At 42.6% G+C, this 16,382-nt stretch overlaps 1 protein-coding gene across 2 annotated transcripts in view; it reads left to right on the top strand.

Annotated features, from left to right (window-relative positions):
• The window catches only part of snd1 (staphylococcal nuclease and tudor domain containing 1), a 162,498-nt gene that overhangs the window by 18,721 nt on the left and 127,395 nt on the right, over positions 1–16,382 (top strand). Inside the window, exons 11-12 of one of the 2 annotated variants that reach the window (XM_070928689.1) lie at positions 8,688–8,786; positions 16,041–16,141. In XM_070928689.1, coding sequence (XP_070784790.1) covers positions 8,688–8,786; positions 16,041–16,141 — 200 coding nt within the window. Of the gene's footprint in view, positions 1–8,684; positions 8,787–16,040; positions 16,142–16,382 lie in introns of both variants that reach the window. The other variant, XM_070928688.1, reaches the window with a different exon arrangement.

Below are 16,382 nucleotides of genomic sequence, written 5' to 3'. Positions count from 1 at the left end.
ATGTCTCACATTTTCCTGTTCAAAGAGGTATTAGACATACAGGGTGCTTCTGTCTAGAAAACAGCTGTAAAAGTCAGATTGCAGAATGTCTGCAATAGCCCTTTACTTTTTCTGTTTTGATTGTTTTTATTGACTCACTGTCTAATGTTTTTTCATTTTATGGGTTATTCTGTCCTATCTTTTCCTCTTTATTGTTGTCTAGTTTTTATTCTCCAGCGTCTCCCTCTCTCCCCTGGTGTCGTTAGTGCCTCGCATCATTAAGAGGCTGCTTTGTATCTCTCTCTCTGCCTCCCTCCTTCCTTCTGTTCTCTCCTCCTCTGCCTTCTCCTCCACAGTCACTTTCTCCTGCTGTCCTCTCCCTCCGGGTGTGCACACTGTGGTCAGATTGTTGACCTGCACCGTTGCCCTTCGTGTGTGTTTATTCTCCTTAGCTCTCTGTGGTTGTTACAGGCTTGTGGGCAAAAACTCTCTCCATTTTGTCTCCCTGCCCTTTCTCTTGTTCCTTGCATTACATAGCTGTAGCTCCCAACTTTTGTAGATTATTTCCGTCTCTCACATTACTTTTCCTGACTTTCCCACTTTTTCCTGCTTCCTTTCCGCCGTTTGTCCCTTTTTAATTTTCCAATCTTGTCTTTGTCTCTCTCCTCCTTATTTTTCCGCCTCTCTCTGTCTTTTAGTGCCTGTCTGTCGCTCTGTCTTTGCCTGCACCAGATGCTTCAACAGTATGTGTTTTGTGCTTCATTAGACTGTCGTATGTTACAGGGAGCCTGGGAGTGTGAGCCCAGATGTGAACGTTTGTGTGTATTGTATTGGTGTTATAACAGCACAGTTTTGTATTGCACTTCATGCATATTTAATTGCTCTTGTGTGGTTGTGTGTCTGATTTTTCATGTAAATAATTTGCATATTCATCAAAATCAGTCTGTCTGGGTACTAGCTCACTGGGCTAGTAGACTGAAATTTGTAGTAGCCTGGATAAAATATTACGAGCCCTGTAATGATGTAATGTCCATCTTGAACAAGGAAGATCATGTTCAAATTGACTTGCGTAAGTGACATTTTTTAAGTGTTACTAGCTGTTGATGTGACTATTTCACAAATACATAATTTACATTATAAACAAGTTAAGGAACAAAAGCATAAGACACAACAGAAAGTATGCCTCTATCATTTCAATGAAAACATGTAGGGCAATCAGAGTCATGTCATAGCCAGTGCTTCCTATAGCAGTTTGTGACCGTGCTGGAGTTTGGAGGTGGTGGTTTGGTTTGTTAGCCAGTTATTTCTGTCTGTGAGCTTAAGAGCTGCCTGCCTGCTTGTCTGTAATGCTCTTGGCTCAGCTCTGAGTGTTGTCGCTATGGTAGCAATGCAGAGTTGTGATGAGGCTGTGATGAGCCCTTGGACTGTAAGGTAGAATAAAGGCAACTGGCAGAGAAGCACTGACATTTCTGTGATATCTTAACTGAATGTTTTTTTTTAATATTCATGCACAGAATTGAGAATTGTATGTCCAATCTCACTTGCCAGCTGGGCTTTAGTGAGCTGTTACACTAGGTGAGAAGGGGAACTTCATTTCATGCCTTGTCTACACTCTTTTACAGATGCAGATATTGTAGTTCATATTGTGTTATTGGAAGCCATTCTGGACATTATAATCTGTTCATTAGTGTTGCTTGAATCATTTTGAAATGTATCATTTAGCACCTCCAAATATTGGTGTTCATCTGCCAAAGTATTTGTAAGGAAGAAACTCTTGCCAGCCATGGCTAACAGCTGTGGGTAGGATTTATTTCTCCACCTTGCCGAAATACAAAGTGTGTTGGTGCTCATGTAAGAAGCATACATGCAGTGATAGCATGCGCAAACTTCAAAAGGCCTGATTTTTGTGAGATTGTAAGCAGCAGGGATTTCTACCTTTAGGTCAAGTGAGTGAGAGGTCGCAGCAGGTATCTCTCAGCCAGAAGCTCTACATACACTGACATCATGTTGGCTAACACTGTCACGAGTGAGCTGGCTTCTTGCTTACAGTGCAGCAGACAAACACAAAGACATCGTCACGGTTTGCAGCACAACTCTCTCTCTCTCTCTCTCTCTCTCTCTCTCTCACTCTCCCTCTCTCTCTCTCTCTCTCTCTCTCTCGCTCTCTCGCTCTCTCGCTCTCTCGCTCTCTCTCTCTCTCGCTCTCTCTCGCTCTCGCTCTCTCTCTCTCACTCTCTCTCTCTCTCACTCTCTCTCTCTCTCACTCTCTCTCTCACTCTCACACACACACACACGCTTGGTTAAGCTGCATTAGCCTGTGTCAGGAAACATCTTGGAAATTGGCGTCGACTTGTGCACAAACATGGATTACAGACATGTGCTGTGTGTGTGTGTGTGTATATAGAGACACTCCAGATATATGCATGTTTGCACTGTAGCCTATCTATGAACCTCCCAGGAAATCTCCAGAGAAATAAACTCAGAAATTTGTGTGTGTGTGTGTTGCATTCTCTAGAGGTCTGTAGGGATTTTCTTGTGCCAGTTGTCATTATTATTATCTCTCTGTCTGTCTAGATGTGTTTGTGCACTGTTTGACTATGCATTCTGCAAGCAAGGCCATTTATGTCTGTGTGAGGGTGCGTCTGGGTGTGTGTACTGTTGAGGGGGGGGGGGGGTCTCGTCTATAACAAGACCAGATGCGATGTACCAGTGCACTGATGAACTGTGACTGTTCCTGCCAAGCCCCTCTCCTTCTCCTCTCATCTCCTCTGGTTCTCTTTAGTCTCCTAACACCACACACAACCCCCTCCACTCTCATGACAATACTAATTGTGCTCAGACTGACAGATAGGTGGACCAATGGTGTCTGGCTGCAGTAAAACATAGGACACGAACTTCCTCACTTCTCTCCTCTCCCTCCTTTTTCTCTCATTTTGGGTTTCCTCTCCCCAGTGTCACTGCTGTGGCATATTTTCAGATGTGAGTTATTTTGAGCTTAGGAGTTGGAGTCAGCTTTTTCTTCTCTTTCTCTACTCCCCCCCTTTTTCTTTCTTTCTTCGTTTTCTCTCTCGTGTGCAGCAAGACAAGCCCAGCGTAAACACGAGTGGGGAGAGATGTCTATGCTACTCAGTGACTCACTGTTACACCCCCTCACTCACACTCACCGAGTTTTGGATCTGTTTGTGTGTATCTGCTTTGACGATGCACATGCATTTAGTCTCGAGTGTTTCTATGCGTCTCTTCATGCATTGTAATGTTTCTGTGTGCTTATATGGTTTAAGTAGGGTTAAGGACAGCGCTGATGGAGCACATAGAGAGGTCAACTCGCTGTCCTTATATAAGGCAACACAATGACTATGGCTAATGCCCACGCTACTCCATACAGCCCTGCCTACTCGTCTAACCTCTCTAGAGTCCACCTCTGTGTGTGTTGGCTTTGTAGATGATTTAGTCTCACAATACATCTTTCTCTGTCCTGTCTGCTGCTGTCTCCCATAAACCATCTGTCTATCTCTCTGCCTCTTTCACCCCCCTCTCTCTTCTCTTCTGTCTCCATCTTATTTTTACTTTCATGATATTAGGTTTATTTTTATACTGGAACACTGCACATTGATTAGCATTTCTGTAAATACTGCAGTTTCAGCACAGGTCTGAAAAGTCTGGCAAAGTATGTGGGCAGAATGCGACAATTTCCAAATCTTCATAACTATGTGATGTACATCAGAATGTGTAGATAAGTCTGGAAGGCTTGTCACAAAACAGACGACTACATTTTTTTTTGTTGTTGCACAGCTGCCGTTGTTTCACATATTGTTATTTTATCAATTGTTATACGGTAGTTTGGTTTTGTTACTAGTGTCTGCACATGATAATGAATTCTATTTCACATCTACAATTCCAGTCAAGACATCAAGGTCTTAAAAAAGGTGGTAGAATATGGAAATAGAAAATGTGTTGTAATGCTGTTGCAGCTAGACATTTGATTATCAACTGTAGTGGAGGGCGTTATGCTCAAATGAAAAGCGATAAAGAAATTGACATCAAAATGCTGTCAAACAGACACCATACTAAGCAAAAAAAACAATAACATGTGGGACCAAAAGACAAACAGACGGGTAAGAAGATGATGGCTAACAAACGAGTAACAAAACAGCAATGTGAAAGACATAAATTGGAAGGAGGCTTGGGCATTGTATTAATAGAATTTTGGTTCTCAAGTTTGTGTAACACAGTAAGGTAAAGGTGTTAATTTTCCGTGGCTTTTCAGAACAGAATCGGGCCACTTTCATTATGCAGATGTCACTGTTGGAATATAATTCTTGAAGTTTGATGCTCCTTGTTTGTTTTTCACCCAAAATTTACAAAAGTTTGAAAGGATGCAGTTTTACGATAGCCTAGTCTTTAATCAGACAGACCCATCTGCTCCTTACTCTCTATTTGGAACTGTGGCTTGCTTCTCTTTTCTTGCGCTCCTCTTTGTTTTTGTCTCTTCCCTCCCTCCCTCCTCACTTCCATCCCCATCCTCCAAATCTTATGTCTGGCCATGTGTGTGCCCTCAGCATGCCCCTAGCCTGGCATGACATGCTTTGACCTCAAGTTTGGGAGGACGATGACAAGGGAGGAGGGTCGCCCACCTCGTGATTTACTTGTGAACTATTGGCTAGGCGAGGCAGATTGGTAGCCAGTATCCCTCTTCACTACTGGATGAATATTTTTGGCCCCATTTGGCTGACACTGTTGAAAAAGCAAGGATTTGACTTGCTTGTGTTTGAGTGCAAGGGAATGAAAATACAAAGGGCTGCATTACAAGATAATGTGACAGTCCTCTTGACGATACTGTTGCTTACATCTCTCAAAAGTAACAAAGTACACACCACCTGAAATCTTTTTTTGAACAGAATTTGTTTTGATACAGGCCATTTATATGTAAGGCTTTGTGTTCGAGTTGGATGCAATGAAATGTTCAATATTATCCAGTGTAAGCTGTGCAAATTTGCTCTGTGCTTTCAATAGTTAAATGTATTCAGCAATATTAGATATTTTTTAGCAGGCAGCACTGCAGTTAGTCTAACACTGCATCACTGTGTGTGTCTGCAGGGCCAGTCTGACCGTCTGTCTGCCCCAAAAATTAAAAACAGCTCCCATGGTTTACCACACACTTTTTTGTATAACATCCTTATTAATGAGTGCACAGCCAGAACATGGGCTGCAACCTGTCGCAGCTGTCCCAGTTAATTTACCTGCACCAGTCTGGTAGCCGCTAATCATGAATTGAGTGGCTGTTTGTGGTTGTGATGCTACAGGTAATCTCATTCTGAAATCCAGGTTCTCTCTTGAGTGTATTGTGGCATCAGTTCAAGTCAGTAATGACTTATTTGTATTCTGGTGTATGAGAAATAATGCTGTGAATGTATGATTATTAGATTAGATATATTAGATTTTGTATTGTCGTCCCATAACCAGCTATATCCTTCATGCTCTTGCTTCAGGAAGTGTATGCCTTCTCTCTCCCTGTTCTTTCTTTCTCTCTCTTGCATTGTCTCACTCTCTCCACCCCAACCTTCTACAGCAATGTAATGTTTATGCATGCACGAATGACTAATGTTTTTAGGCATGCAATAGTAAATGTTGATGCTTTGTCTGAGGCTACTGGTGCTCTGCGTAATCAACAAATAATGTCAGTTTCGACTTGGATACACGCACACAGTAGTGTGTTTCTCTCAAAATATAGGCTACATACAAAACAACACACTCTTCTCAATAAGTTAATTGCAAAACTAAGGTCTAATACTGTACGCTCCCCCAACACCACACATCAGAAACCATGACGTGCTCCTGAGTCAGGATTTCACCCTTGAAGATCCAGAAGCTGCAAATGCTTCCAGCAGTAGCATCCACGCATTTGCAGCCCGGCCCCTGCAGCCCTGCGACACTGTACAATCCAGCTAGCGTCATGCCTCTGCAATAGTCAAAGATGATTCCTGAGCTTTAGCCGGTAATTTGGAACGAAGGGAATTTACCCCAAATAGAACAGAACTCCCCCTGAGGATAGTGAGAGCAAACTGTTGTTATTGGGTCACGCTTGAGACATAACAGTGACTCTCTCCTCTTTCTGTAACCTTCCTGCAACTGCAAAACAGTTTAAGGATGGTGTACACAGAGTTTGTCTTGTCTGAGTAATTTAATGATGCTAATGTTGTCGGTTTATCTCTGTCTGGAGACTGAAGTTGAAATCGGCTCCATAGTGAAATAATTAAAATGGACACGGTCTACGTTTTCACATACTAATCATGGTGGAACAGCCTTGTGTTTGTTTTGTTTGATTGGCAGGGAGGCACATTTATTTTCAAACTGTTTGAATTGCACTTGGCTGTCAGGGAATGCTTAATGTCCCCTTGAATAGCACGGCAACTGATGTGGACCCCTTTGTAGTGTGAACACAAAGCAGACCAGGCACATTGTGAAATATTAGGCGGTTGTTGCAATCAATTGGCATCATTGATTTCTAGGTCTGCCTATGTTTTTAGTTGTAACATTTCCTCTCATCGTCTCATTTTCTTGTTTTCTGACTCTTTCACCTTGTTGTCTTCCAGTCTTGTTCCATTCCCCATAGACTTTCTAAAAGATGGAGGAGTAGTACCTTTTGTCCTCCTTGTCTGCTTCTCCACTCCTTGCGCCTAATTGGCATAGAGTGCTGACATTTACACTCTTCGCCCTCAGTGGCATGGCTCCCCTTCCACCGTGAAACAGCTTATTAGTTAGACATGATTTTTTCCTTTTTTTGTCTTTCCCTCTACTCTTAGGTTCATTCTTTACTTTTCCCTGTACGTTATCCTACGGTTTTGACCTGTGTCTGTCAGAATCCTAATGGCCTTCAAAATGGAGTACTATGAATAGGCTGTGTGTGAAAGCCCCTCAGGATGAAAACACCATCATTCAGTATCTGGGAATTGTCTTAATGTATATCATTAAGAAAGAATTCACCAAAGTCAGCTTGGTAAAAGTTATCCTCCTCCCCAGCAGTGGACAGCTAAGTCCACAGCTCAGGTACAAAATGGAGGATTTCTAGCTGGCAGTGCTCCTAAAAGGCCCCATCATCCCACCGCAACTGACTTGGTAGGGATGAAAGACCCTGACAATAAGCCCCGACTGACACAAAATGGAGGACATCGGCTCTTGGCTGAGCGGTGGGGATTTCCACTGGCCATGTGTGAGATTAACTCACCTCCGAGGTTCCATGCTGTGCTGACTCCGCTAGTGAAAGTGGAGAGGGATGGGAGCGAGGGAGTAAGAAAAGAAAGATAGAAAGCTATTAAACTCAAAGGTTATTACATTCCTGCCAAGGTTAAAGGAACTCTGTTGGCTGATAGATTTGGCAGTTTCCAGAGCGCCTTTACTGGGGCCGATCCAACAGGCCCTCTGTGCAGTCACGTTGAGACTTGCTCAAAATATTAAGTGTTTAGGGAGGAAACATTGTCGTCGCTGAAACATTGCTTGGTGTAGGACTTTTCTTTTTGACACCATTGGAGTTTGTCTCCACAGGATTTATGTTAAAGACCTTAATGGATCTATAAGCACATGCTCGAACATACAAACCTATGCTCACACACCCTTTGCTCCCCATGTGTTCTCTCCACATCCATCTGCCCAGCTGTGTGCCACACCTGGCAGCTCCGAACAACTGGAGAGGCATTAAAAATGAATGAAAACCATTGAAGAGAAGAGGAAATGAGGAATTAATCCAACGCTATGTGTTCATTTGGACGAGTGTTACTTCTGTTTGTGTGACAGATAATGATGGCGTTCATAGAAGAGTGTGGGAGGGGCAGGGGTGCCGAGCACACTGGTATTGTCATTCATAGCCTTATTCCTCCTGTTAGTGCCTGTCGTTTATTTTCCCACTGCGTCATTGTCATTTGCTGTATTATTTTTTTTTATCCCGCCCCTACAAAAACGGCACCTGTCACTGTGTGTGTATACTACGTGTGTGTGTGTGTGTGTGTGTGTTTGTCTCTTCAGACTGGGAGCAACACAAAACCTCAGCCTCCTTTTGAAAATGCAAATAGGTTCTATTTGTGGCGTGCTCCTGTCAGAGAGTGGGTGAGCGTATTGAGGGAAGTTTTTGTGTGCAACTGTGTGAGTGTATGTGCGGCTACATCTGTGTATGCACGCAGTGTTAGCTCGCCTTTGTGCATCTGTTTAACACAAAGTATCATTGCCTTGGCTGTTTGCCTCCATGTCCTTGGTAACTTTGTACTCGATTTGATATGTTTTTTTTTTTTTTTTGGTGCAGCGTGTCAGTATTGACAGCCAGAGACATGTTTGTGTTTGAGGAAGGTGTGTGCGTGACTGTGCGTGTATGAAATGCTGCTGTTTACACTAAAATATTTCATAGTGAGTTCAGAGTCCAGAGCCTCCCTGTCGCAGGACTGAAGTTGAGGGGAAAGAGGGAACAAACAAGCTGACTGTGTGTGAATCTGTGTGTCTGCGTTTATGTCTGTATGTGTGAGCTGGAGGTTTGTTTTTGTGTGTGCATGTTTCTCAGAAGTTTGCATCTGCTGCAGATATGTTAATCCATGCAGCTTTGAAAGTGCAGTGTGAATAACTTTTTCTTTTCATTTTTTCTTCTCCCTTCTCCCTCTCCACATCCTCTTCCTGACCCTTCTCCGTAATTTCTCCTCCATCCTTCCTCCTTCTCTATTCAGGAGAAGAACAAGGACAAAGACAAACGTTTCCGTCCTCTCTACGACATCCCCTACATGTTTGAGGCCCGTGAGTTCCTCAGGAAGAAGCTCATTGGTAAAAAGGTAAGAACCAGTGACGGACATTGAAACCTCCCAATCGATCTTTGGCTCTGTGTGTGTATGCCAGTATGTAACTTGTTTGCTGCTAATCAGCTTTTAATTAATTAAACAATAGCTCTAAACAGAGATTCCCCCAGTGGCTGTACATATGCTACAACACCCTTTCCCCCCTCACCGGTAGCCAAACACACATTTCTGAAGCCCTAAGCTAGATATTTATTTCTCTCCCTCTCTTGGTTTGAATACCAAGTACTCTCAGTAGATGCCCTGGGGCTTAGTATTGGCCCGGACGCACCCTTTAAACAAGCAGTGTTGATTTCACCCTCTTGCGTCTATTGATCTACCGTGTCTGTACACCTTGGGGGCTGCTATGATTTACACACATCTGACCTAGCAGAACCCAGCACTGAGCTAGGGAGCACTGGAGACACACACCACCACTTGAACATCTGCCTTTTTTGTGTTAAATTTGAATAGATGCACTATGAATTGAGATTGGTTGTATGCGTCTAAGAGAGAGAAAAAAACACAATTGACTTAAATAGGTTCAGTGTTTGGGTACAACTATTACAAGTGAGTAGTGAGTTGTTAGCAGCTCTGTCCAGTTTTAAATGCAGCAAACTTTGCCTTGCATATCAACGTTCAAAGATTTCAGCACACACAGTAGGTTGTTTTTACACCAGGGTCCCCTCAGTAAATCAGAAAAATGTCAGCTACGTTGATGTTGTTGTCCTTACAGTGGCAATTTTGCCGCCTCCAGTGGCAGTAATGGCACAGGGAGAGAATGGCGGCTGTTGCTCACAGGCACGCCCAGGGCTGTTGTCCACTGCCTGAGTTGAATGATGGTTTATGATTTTCGAAATTGCTAACTCTTGTCAGACCATATTATAATGGGGAAACCTTTATTGAAAAAATCTACGTGGAAACGTAGTTGTAAGTACAGATTGATGGAAAAGTCAAAAGGGTGCGTTTATGCACAATCATACTGACTTCCCTAGTCATAAATGATCTCATAAATTCATTGCTGTTTTGCAGCTGGCTTCCATGTATTAGATTTTGGAGCTTAGCCCTCCACAAATCAACCAGTATGCTTTTTAAAATGTATTTCTGTTGGGCTGAGTATGTACCAAACAAATGAACAGATATCAGGGGTCCAAACCACAGCACCCAGGCAATAGATGGAACAAACATTCCCGTCTCACACACTTTCATAAGTGTACAGAGTTTAAATAAAACATTTGCAGTACAGCCTGATGAACACAAAAACATGCACCCACTCAAAGCCAAAAGCCAAGAGAGTTCCTTTTGGCATTCAGTACAGGAGTGAGATTCATGTCCCTGTCCCAGCCTCTCATCACAGGCATTTTAATCATCCTCATTAATGTTTTTTTAATGACAGAAAATTCAGCTGTAAGCTGGCTTTTGACGAGTGAAGCGAGAATAATGATTTTGCTGTTTATTTGTGGTGTTTGTGTTTAGGGATAATGTCTGTGTGTGTGTGTGTGTGTGTGTGTGTGTGTGTGAGAATAGGGTGACTATATAGCCTTGTCAAGGTGTAAATACTGTACAAAATATGCCATTTGCATGATGATAACATTTGTGTGTAGCTCAGCTTTCTAACATCAAGCCTCATATCAAGACATAATGAGTGTAAAATACCATTCTGGGCTTGTTTGTAGAATTACATGTCCACATTAAAACAGTGACTTGTGTGTGTGGTGTGCCCACATGCATCTAGATGAAGTCATAATACATATATACGGTCATTTAGAGTCAGACACATACATGTATACACACATGCAAGCCTATACCCGTCTAGCACAAATGACATGAAACCCAAACAATAATAATGGAAAATAATTCAGTACATAATAATCATGCACACATTATGACGTGCAACATGTCTACTCCATACCTTAACATGTTTTATATATTATAATTGTCCTCAGCACGCACAAGATCTAAACAGTATTGCTTCTTACACTCTGGGGTGTTTCGAAGTCACCAATAAAAGACTCAAATTGTTGTGTTTAGTGTTTATCGGAGAGGAGAGTATGCATGATTGTGTAAGTGTCAAAAGGAGTGCATCAGTGGCCCTGGTTTTACAGTCTGCATTAAAATGCATCCCGGACGATCCAATCACATGTGGACAGCTCTAGATTTGAGGTGGGAGTGCACTCCATGACTTGCTGAGAGATGAGAGACACTGAGGCTGCAGTTGGAGGAGGTGGTCATCAGGGATCTGTTTGTCCACTTGCAAAGTAGTGTGAATGCAAATGGAACCTTGACCACCTAATCAGTGTTGTAATATGTGAAAAGCAAGCAAACCTCCAAAGTACAGTCCATACCCAAGGCCAATTACCATCTACGCTCTCTCGCTCCAATGTTATCCCGTGACTTCCATTTTAAATCTCTCAACTTGGCGCTTCTCCTAAGATCTGCCTAGATCTGACCTCACACTTCCTTCTCTGTCATGTGTGTTGCCGCCTCCAGTGGTATATCTGTATGTATTTATTATACTACACTGTATTCCTCTACATTTGATTAGTATTGAAGTTGGGTCTCCCAAGTGTGTGCTTATAGGCTCTTAGAAGTGAGTTAGGTTTAAGTGGGGAGCTCTTGCCCATTTGCCAGCAGTACAGCCTCCTCCTTCCTCAGTCTGCAAAATCAATAACGGAAGAGCTCTGGAACGTTGCTTCCCTCCCATTCCTTTATTGTTGCTAAGACACAAGGGTAAAGCTCTGAATTAAACCCTCTGTCACAGTGTATCATATATATTTTTTAAATAATTAGAAGTCCTAAAAAAAACCTGAGGTTTTTGAAGGTACAAGCATCACCCTTCAGCTGCCGTGGCAACAAGAAAGAATTAGTTTGGATGAACTGATCACAGGCTCTCTGTGGGTGAATGTTTATTTGCGAGCACAATACTTAACCCTCAAGGCTTTAGTGTTGATCCATGCTACCTTGGCCTACTTGAGTTGTCAAGCTGGATGCAGGTAGGTGCACAGATGCATGTTGCACCCCAACAAGGAGAGGAGTTTAGTCGACCCACTTACTGTCATCCTGTCTCTGAACACTAAGCTCTATAGAGACATATTTGGAGCAGTAAGCATTAGTAGAAAACTCCAAGACCACTGCTTTCCCTGAAATTCTGCTCCAGAGAGCTCCACTTTTATTTTTTATTTTTCCTCTCCGACAAAGATTTTACCTCAACAGCGGGGTAATTGGGCCTTGACCCGGTGGATTTAAAGGGGAATACTCTGTCTGGTCTGGGTCTTCCCTGAAAAGAAGAAGGGGAAGAAAACTTGAATCACCTACAGAGGTGAAGCTGCACATCTACTGATCATAGATCGTAGATCATCAGAATATGTATCTTTGCATCATCTAGCTCAAACTGGACTTGACTAAAGCTAATCGTCCCGTCAAGTCACAAGGTTGAGTTATCAGACCTACAGGTATTCCCCTTGACAACATTCCCTTTCAAAGCTCAGAGACTGCTAAGAGTGCAATACATTGCATGAACTGGGAAACAAGCAGATTTTCCCCTGACTAAACCTCCTAGGACGTGACTAAGCATTAACTACGAGTCTCAGTGTGCAGAGCAAAAGCTCAAAGCCCTAATGCCACCGCTCCGCTTTAGGAGAATAAAGCTACATTAAATGCTTTTTTTCTATTAAACCTCCTATTCCTCATTTCTATAAGGAGAGCGTGGTGCTTTTGATCTTTTATAAAGCATATCTAATATCCATATTCAAAAGACTGCTTTCTTTTTTTGGCCAAGCGGAGTCTATATTTGATAGCTCTCAGACGCAGAAAGGAACTGGTGCAATACCTGGTCTAGTCTTTGAAAGAGGACTTAACAGCTAAAGGTGGCGACACAATCTTGATCACAGCATCAACTCAAACAACCATACATCCTTGATCAATTTCATGTTGACAAACTCTTTTCTATCAATTATTATAAATTTTTCCAGCCGAAAGCAAAGTGAGACGTAAGAATTTAGTTTAATTATTACTTGGAGTGATTAAAGTGTTTAGTTAATTTAGTTAGTTAGTTTAGATTAGTTACGGTACAAGACATGTCGTTATCGTTCTACCTAAAAAAAATTTTTTTTTTTTTAAATCTTGTGAACTATCCCTTTTAAGGTTAGCTAAATGTGCACTGAGGCATTTTCCTTTTCCTCCGTTCACTCTGTCACTCGTCTCTCTCTCTCTCTCTCTCTCTCATATTTATATATATATATATATATATATCCCCACCCTCATTGAAATGGCAGTGCTTGCATGGTGACATAATCCCAAAAAGCTCGATTTGGCTAACTTTATAAGTAGTGCTTCTTGTGCGCCTGGGTCTCAGCCTCAGCAGAAAAAAAGTCCAGTGGAAATGTTGCATTAAGCCACTTATCAGGGTTGAGCACATTCGGATAATCCTGCGTGCTCAAAGTGGCTCCTGTTATGCAGCTGCTTGTGTAGTACTGTTAGCGCCAGAGTTTCCCCCTCTTATTTGTGTGCATGTGAGTGCGTGCATGCACTGAGAATGCCATGTGTTCAATGTGGTATTTGATGCGGTGTGTATTTGTGAGAGTGAGACTTTTGGGGGGGGAAGCTTGAGGTGTGTGCGTTCAAGCAGATGCAAAGCGTGTAGGCCTAAGTGTCACCAGGTCCCATGGTTGAAAATCCAGATGGGGCTCCCTCTTCCTCCTTTGCTTCCCTCTTTTCTTCTCTACATTGTGCTGTCCCAGCCTGAGGTTTTTTCCTCCCACAACAGCTCACTTCATTAACTGATAGCCAGCTGTGATTATAGCCTATTAAAAACACAACCACAACTTAAGCACCTCTCTTACACACACCTTCTCTCACACACACTTTCCTCTCTTACCATACCTTTTTTACCTTGCTCTCCCTCTTGCGCCTTTTCTTAACCATCTATCCTCTCTCTGTTGTGTCTTTCTTTGCCTCTTCAAGGCTTAAAGATGTCCAAAGATCTCCTTTGTTCAAACCCAGGTGTTGCAGCACTACACCTGTGTGTAGCTGTCAGCTGAACATGTGTATTTCCACTGAGAACCCTAACAACATTAAATATGCTCTTTGATTACAAAGTGGTCTGCATCATCATTATTTCTATGTTTACTTGTTGGCAGATTGGTTTAAAATATTGCAAAAAAGAAATGGGAGTGGGAGATGGGTCAGATGAAGAAGTGCAGGTGACTAGTGCTTATTTCAGTTTGAGCAAACCTTAAAACTCCTACACTTTATCAGGCCACCACTCTGAGCCCATGCTGTGTCGTGATTACTGTTACTCATGATATGGCACTGCACAGGTATCCTTACCCCATCATAGTTCAGCTAGTTGTTCAAGTTGTCTGTGAAGGTCTTGTCAATTAAGCCCACCTCAAATGAAACTCATTTAAGCAAGCAGGGGGTTTGTCTTACTTTAAGAAAAATATTTCTTCAATATTAGTTGTAACTTTTGCATGCATACACGTTGATACACGCAACTTGCTTTGGTTCCCTGTTGGGTATATAAACAAAGAAACACTCTCATGCATATGAGCATGTCAGTATATACTCTATTATACTATTATTGTTCATACACACACAAACTCCCATTACATGTACAAACATGCTACAAACATGATTCCTTTGGCAGAGTAAATTAAATCTCTGCATGCTGCTTTTCACCTCAGCAGAACAAAAACATTTTGACTCACTCTTCTCCTGCTGCCCTTGTCCTTATCACTCATCACTCCTCCACTTTCTAATCCATCCATTGCCTCTCCCCCTCCATCTCACTCTCCTTTGGGGGGTTCTTATAGATAGCTTTGCCTTATCAGGAGATCGGTTAGATGGCCCGTGGAGAATGGGCCTGGAACTCCTCTAATCTAACATCGCTTGGTCAAAGTTTAGAATCAGTCATCACTTTGCTTAATGGGGAACTACTGGTGTTCTGGTTTCACAGCTTATGGCATCCAGCATTATATTCTGCTTGTGTGTTTCAATCTCCTCTTCATGTTGACTTTCTCCTTATCCTATTTCATGTTGTCTCATTTTGTCCTCTCTAGCGAACTTGAATTCTTCCTGTTTTGTTTGTGTCCTTTCCCTGAATTACCCGCAATTACCCTGCATGGCCATTTAGAACAAATGTTACCAAGAACAACCCAAAAAATATTTTCTTTTCCTTCATTTGAATGGCTTTACTTTTCAAAAGGCTGAATAGAGATGATACTCATGTTTGGTCTATGGGAAAATGAAGAACTTTGATGTTGGAGTGCAGATAAATTAATTTCTTTCAAGACAAAAAGAATGGGTTGTTTGCATGGTAACAAAAATGCATGAAGTTGGGGGTGTTTTAAAAGATATTGTATTTAATGGTGCAGCAAACTGGCCTCCAAAAACCTTAATCCATCCCCCGGTATTTTTTCAGCTGCTCTTGAAATGCAGACAGCACTTCCTGCTGAACAATACACTACAACTCATCCTTTCTGCCTTTGACAGAAGCTCCTCTCTTCCTCACGTCACCATGTCCTCATCCTGTCCATCTAATGACAAGCCAACGTCGTTCCATGTCCTGGTTGGCATCTCTTTCATGTCCCTGTAATAGGCCTGTCTGCATTGTCTCTATTTGACTTGCGTCTCCGCTATGACACTGTGATGCAGAGCCAGATTCCCACATATTTTTCCTCCCATCACACTTGTCTGACATGGTTGACACGTAGCTCTTAAACTGCCGTTTGTGTGTACCGGTGCGGCTGCATCCCTGCTGTTGGCGCTGTCTGCCTGTGTCTGGCCCACAAAGCAGGCTTTCCCCGTCACATGCCTGTGGATATGCGCACACACACAGCTGAGTGACAAAATTGTATCTTCAGGGTTGGTGGATTGGAGTCTGTCCCTAGGGAGCTGTTTTGAGAACACACAGTGTAGGGTCATTTGGGTTCTATCACTGTTCCCTCTGTCTGTGTGGGGGGTGTGGGGGGTGTGTGTGTGTGCGTGTGTGTGTGTGTGGGGTGTGTGTATTGTCCCAAACACCCACAGTGTGTTAATACTGCTCCTCTGGGGAGATCTACAGTGCTGCCTGACGTGATTCACACTGACTGGGGGTGACCTTGAGAACTGGGACAAACACACAGGCCGACACACACACACACAGTCAGAACACTCCCTACACTAATTATTACTGTAACTGGTGTTGCTTTCAGTTTGTCTCAGCACTCTTGGCATATTTTTTTAACCTCTTCTCCTGCTTACTTGCCCTTTTAGGTCAACGTGACAGTTGACTACATCAGAGCAGCCACCGGTCCAGGAGAAGGCACCCCTGCCTTCGCAGAACGCACCTGTGCTACTGTCACAATTGGCGGCATGTAAGTAATATGCCACGTTACACCACACTGACAGTTTTAGTCTGATCTATTCTTTTCAGGTCTATTCCTCCATTCCAGAAGAGCTTGCTGCGTGAATGAAACAGGCCTTTTTATTTCTGTATTTACAGTACACACTACCAGTAGGAGTTTGTTACAAATAAGAAGCCCTTACTGGCAGATCACACAGTATGTAATTTGTCAGTGTAAGAGACTCCACTAACACATTTCATTTTATTACACT

The sequence above is a fragment of the Enoplosus armatus genome, chromosome 22 (genome assembly GCF_043641665.1).
Source record: "Enoplosus armatus isolate fEnoArm2 chromosome 22, fEnoArm2.hap1, whole genome shotgun sequence".
NCBI lineage: Eukaryota > Metazoa > Chordata > Actinopteri > Centrarchiformes > Enoplosidae > Enoplosus > Enoplosus armatus.
Note: the sequence above shows the minus strand (reverse complement) of the source record. Positions and strands in the feature narration are given on the sequence as shown.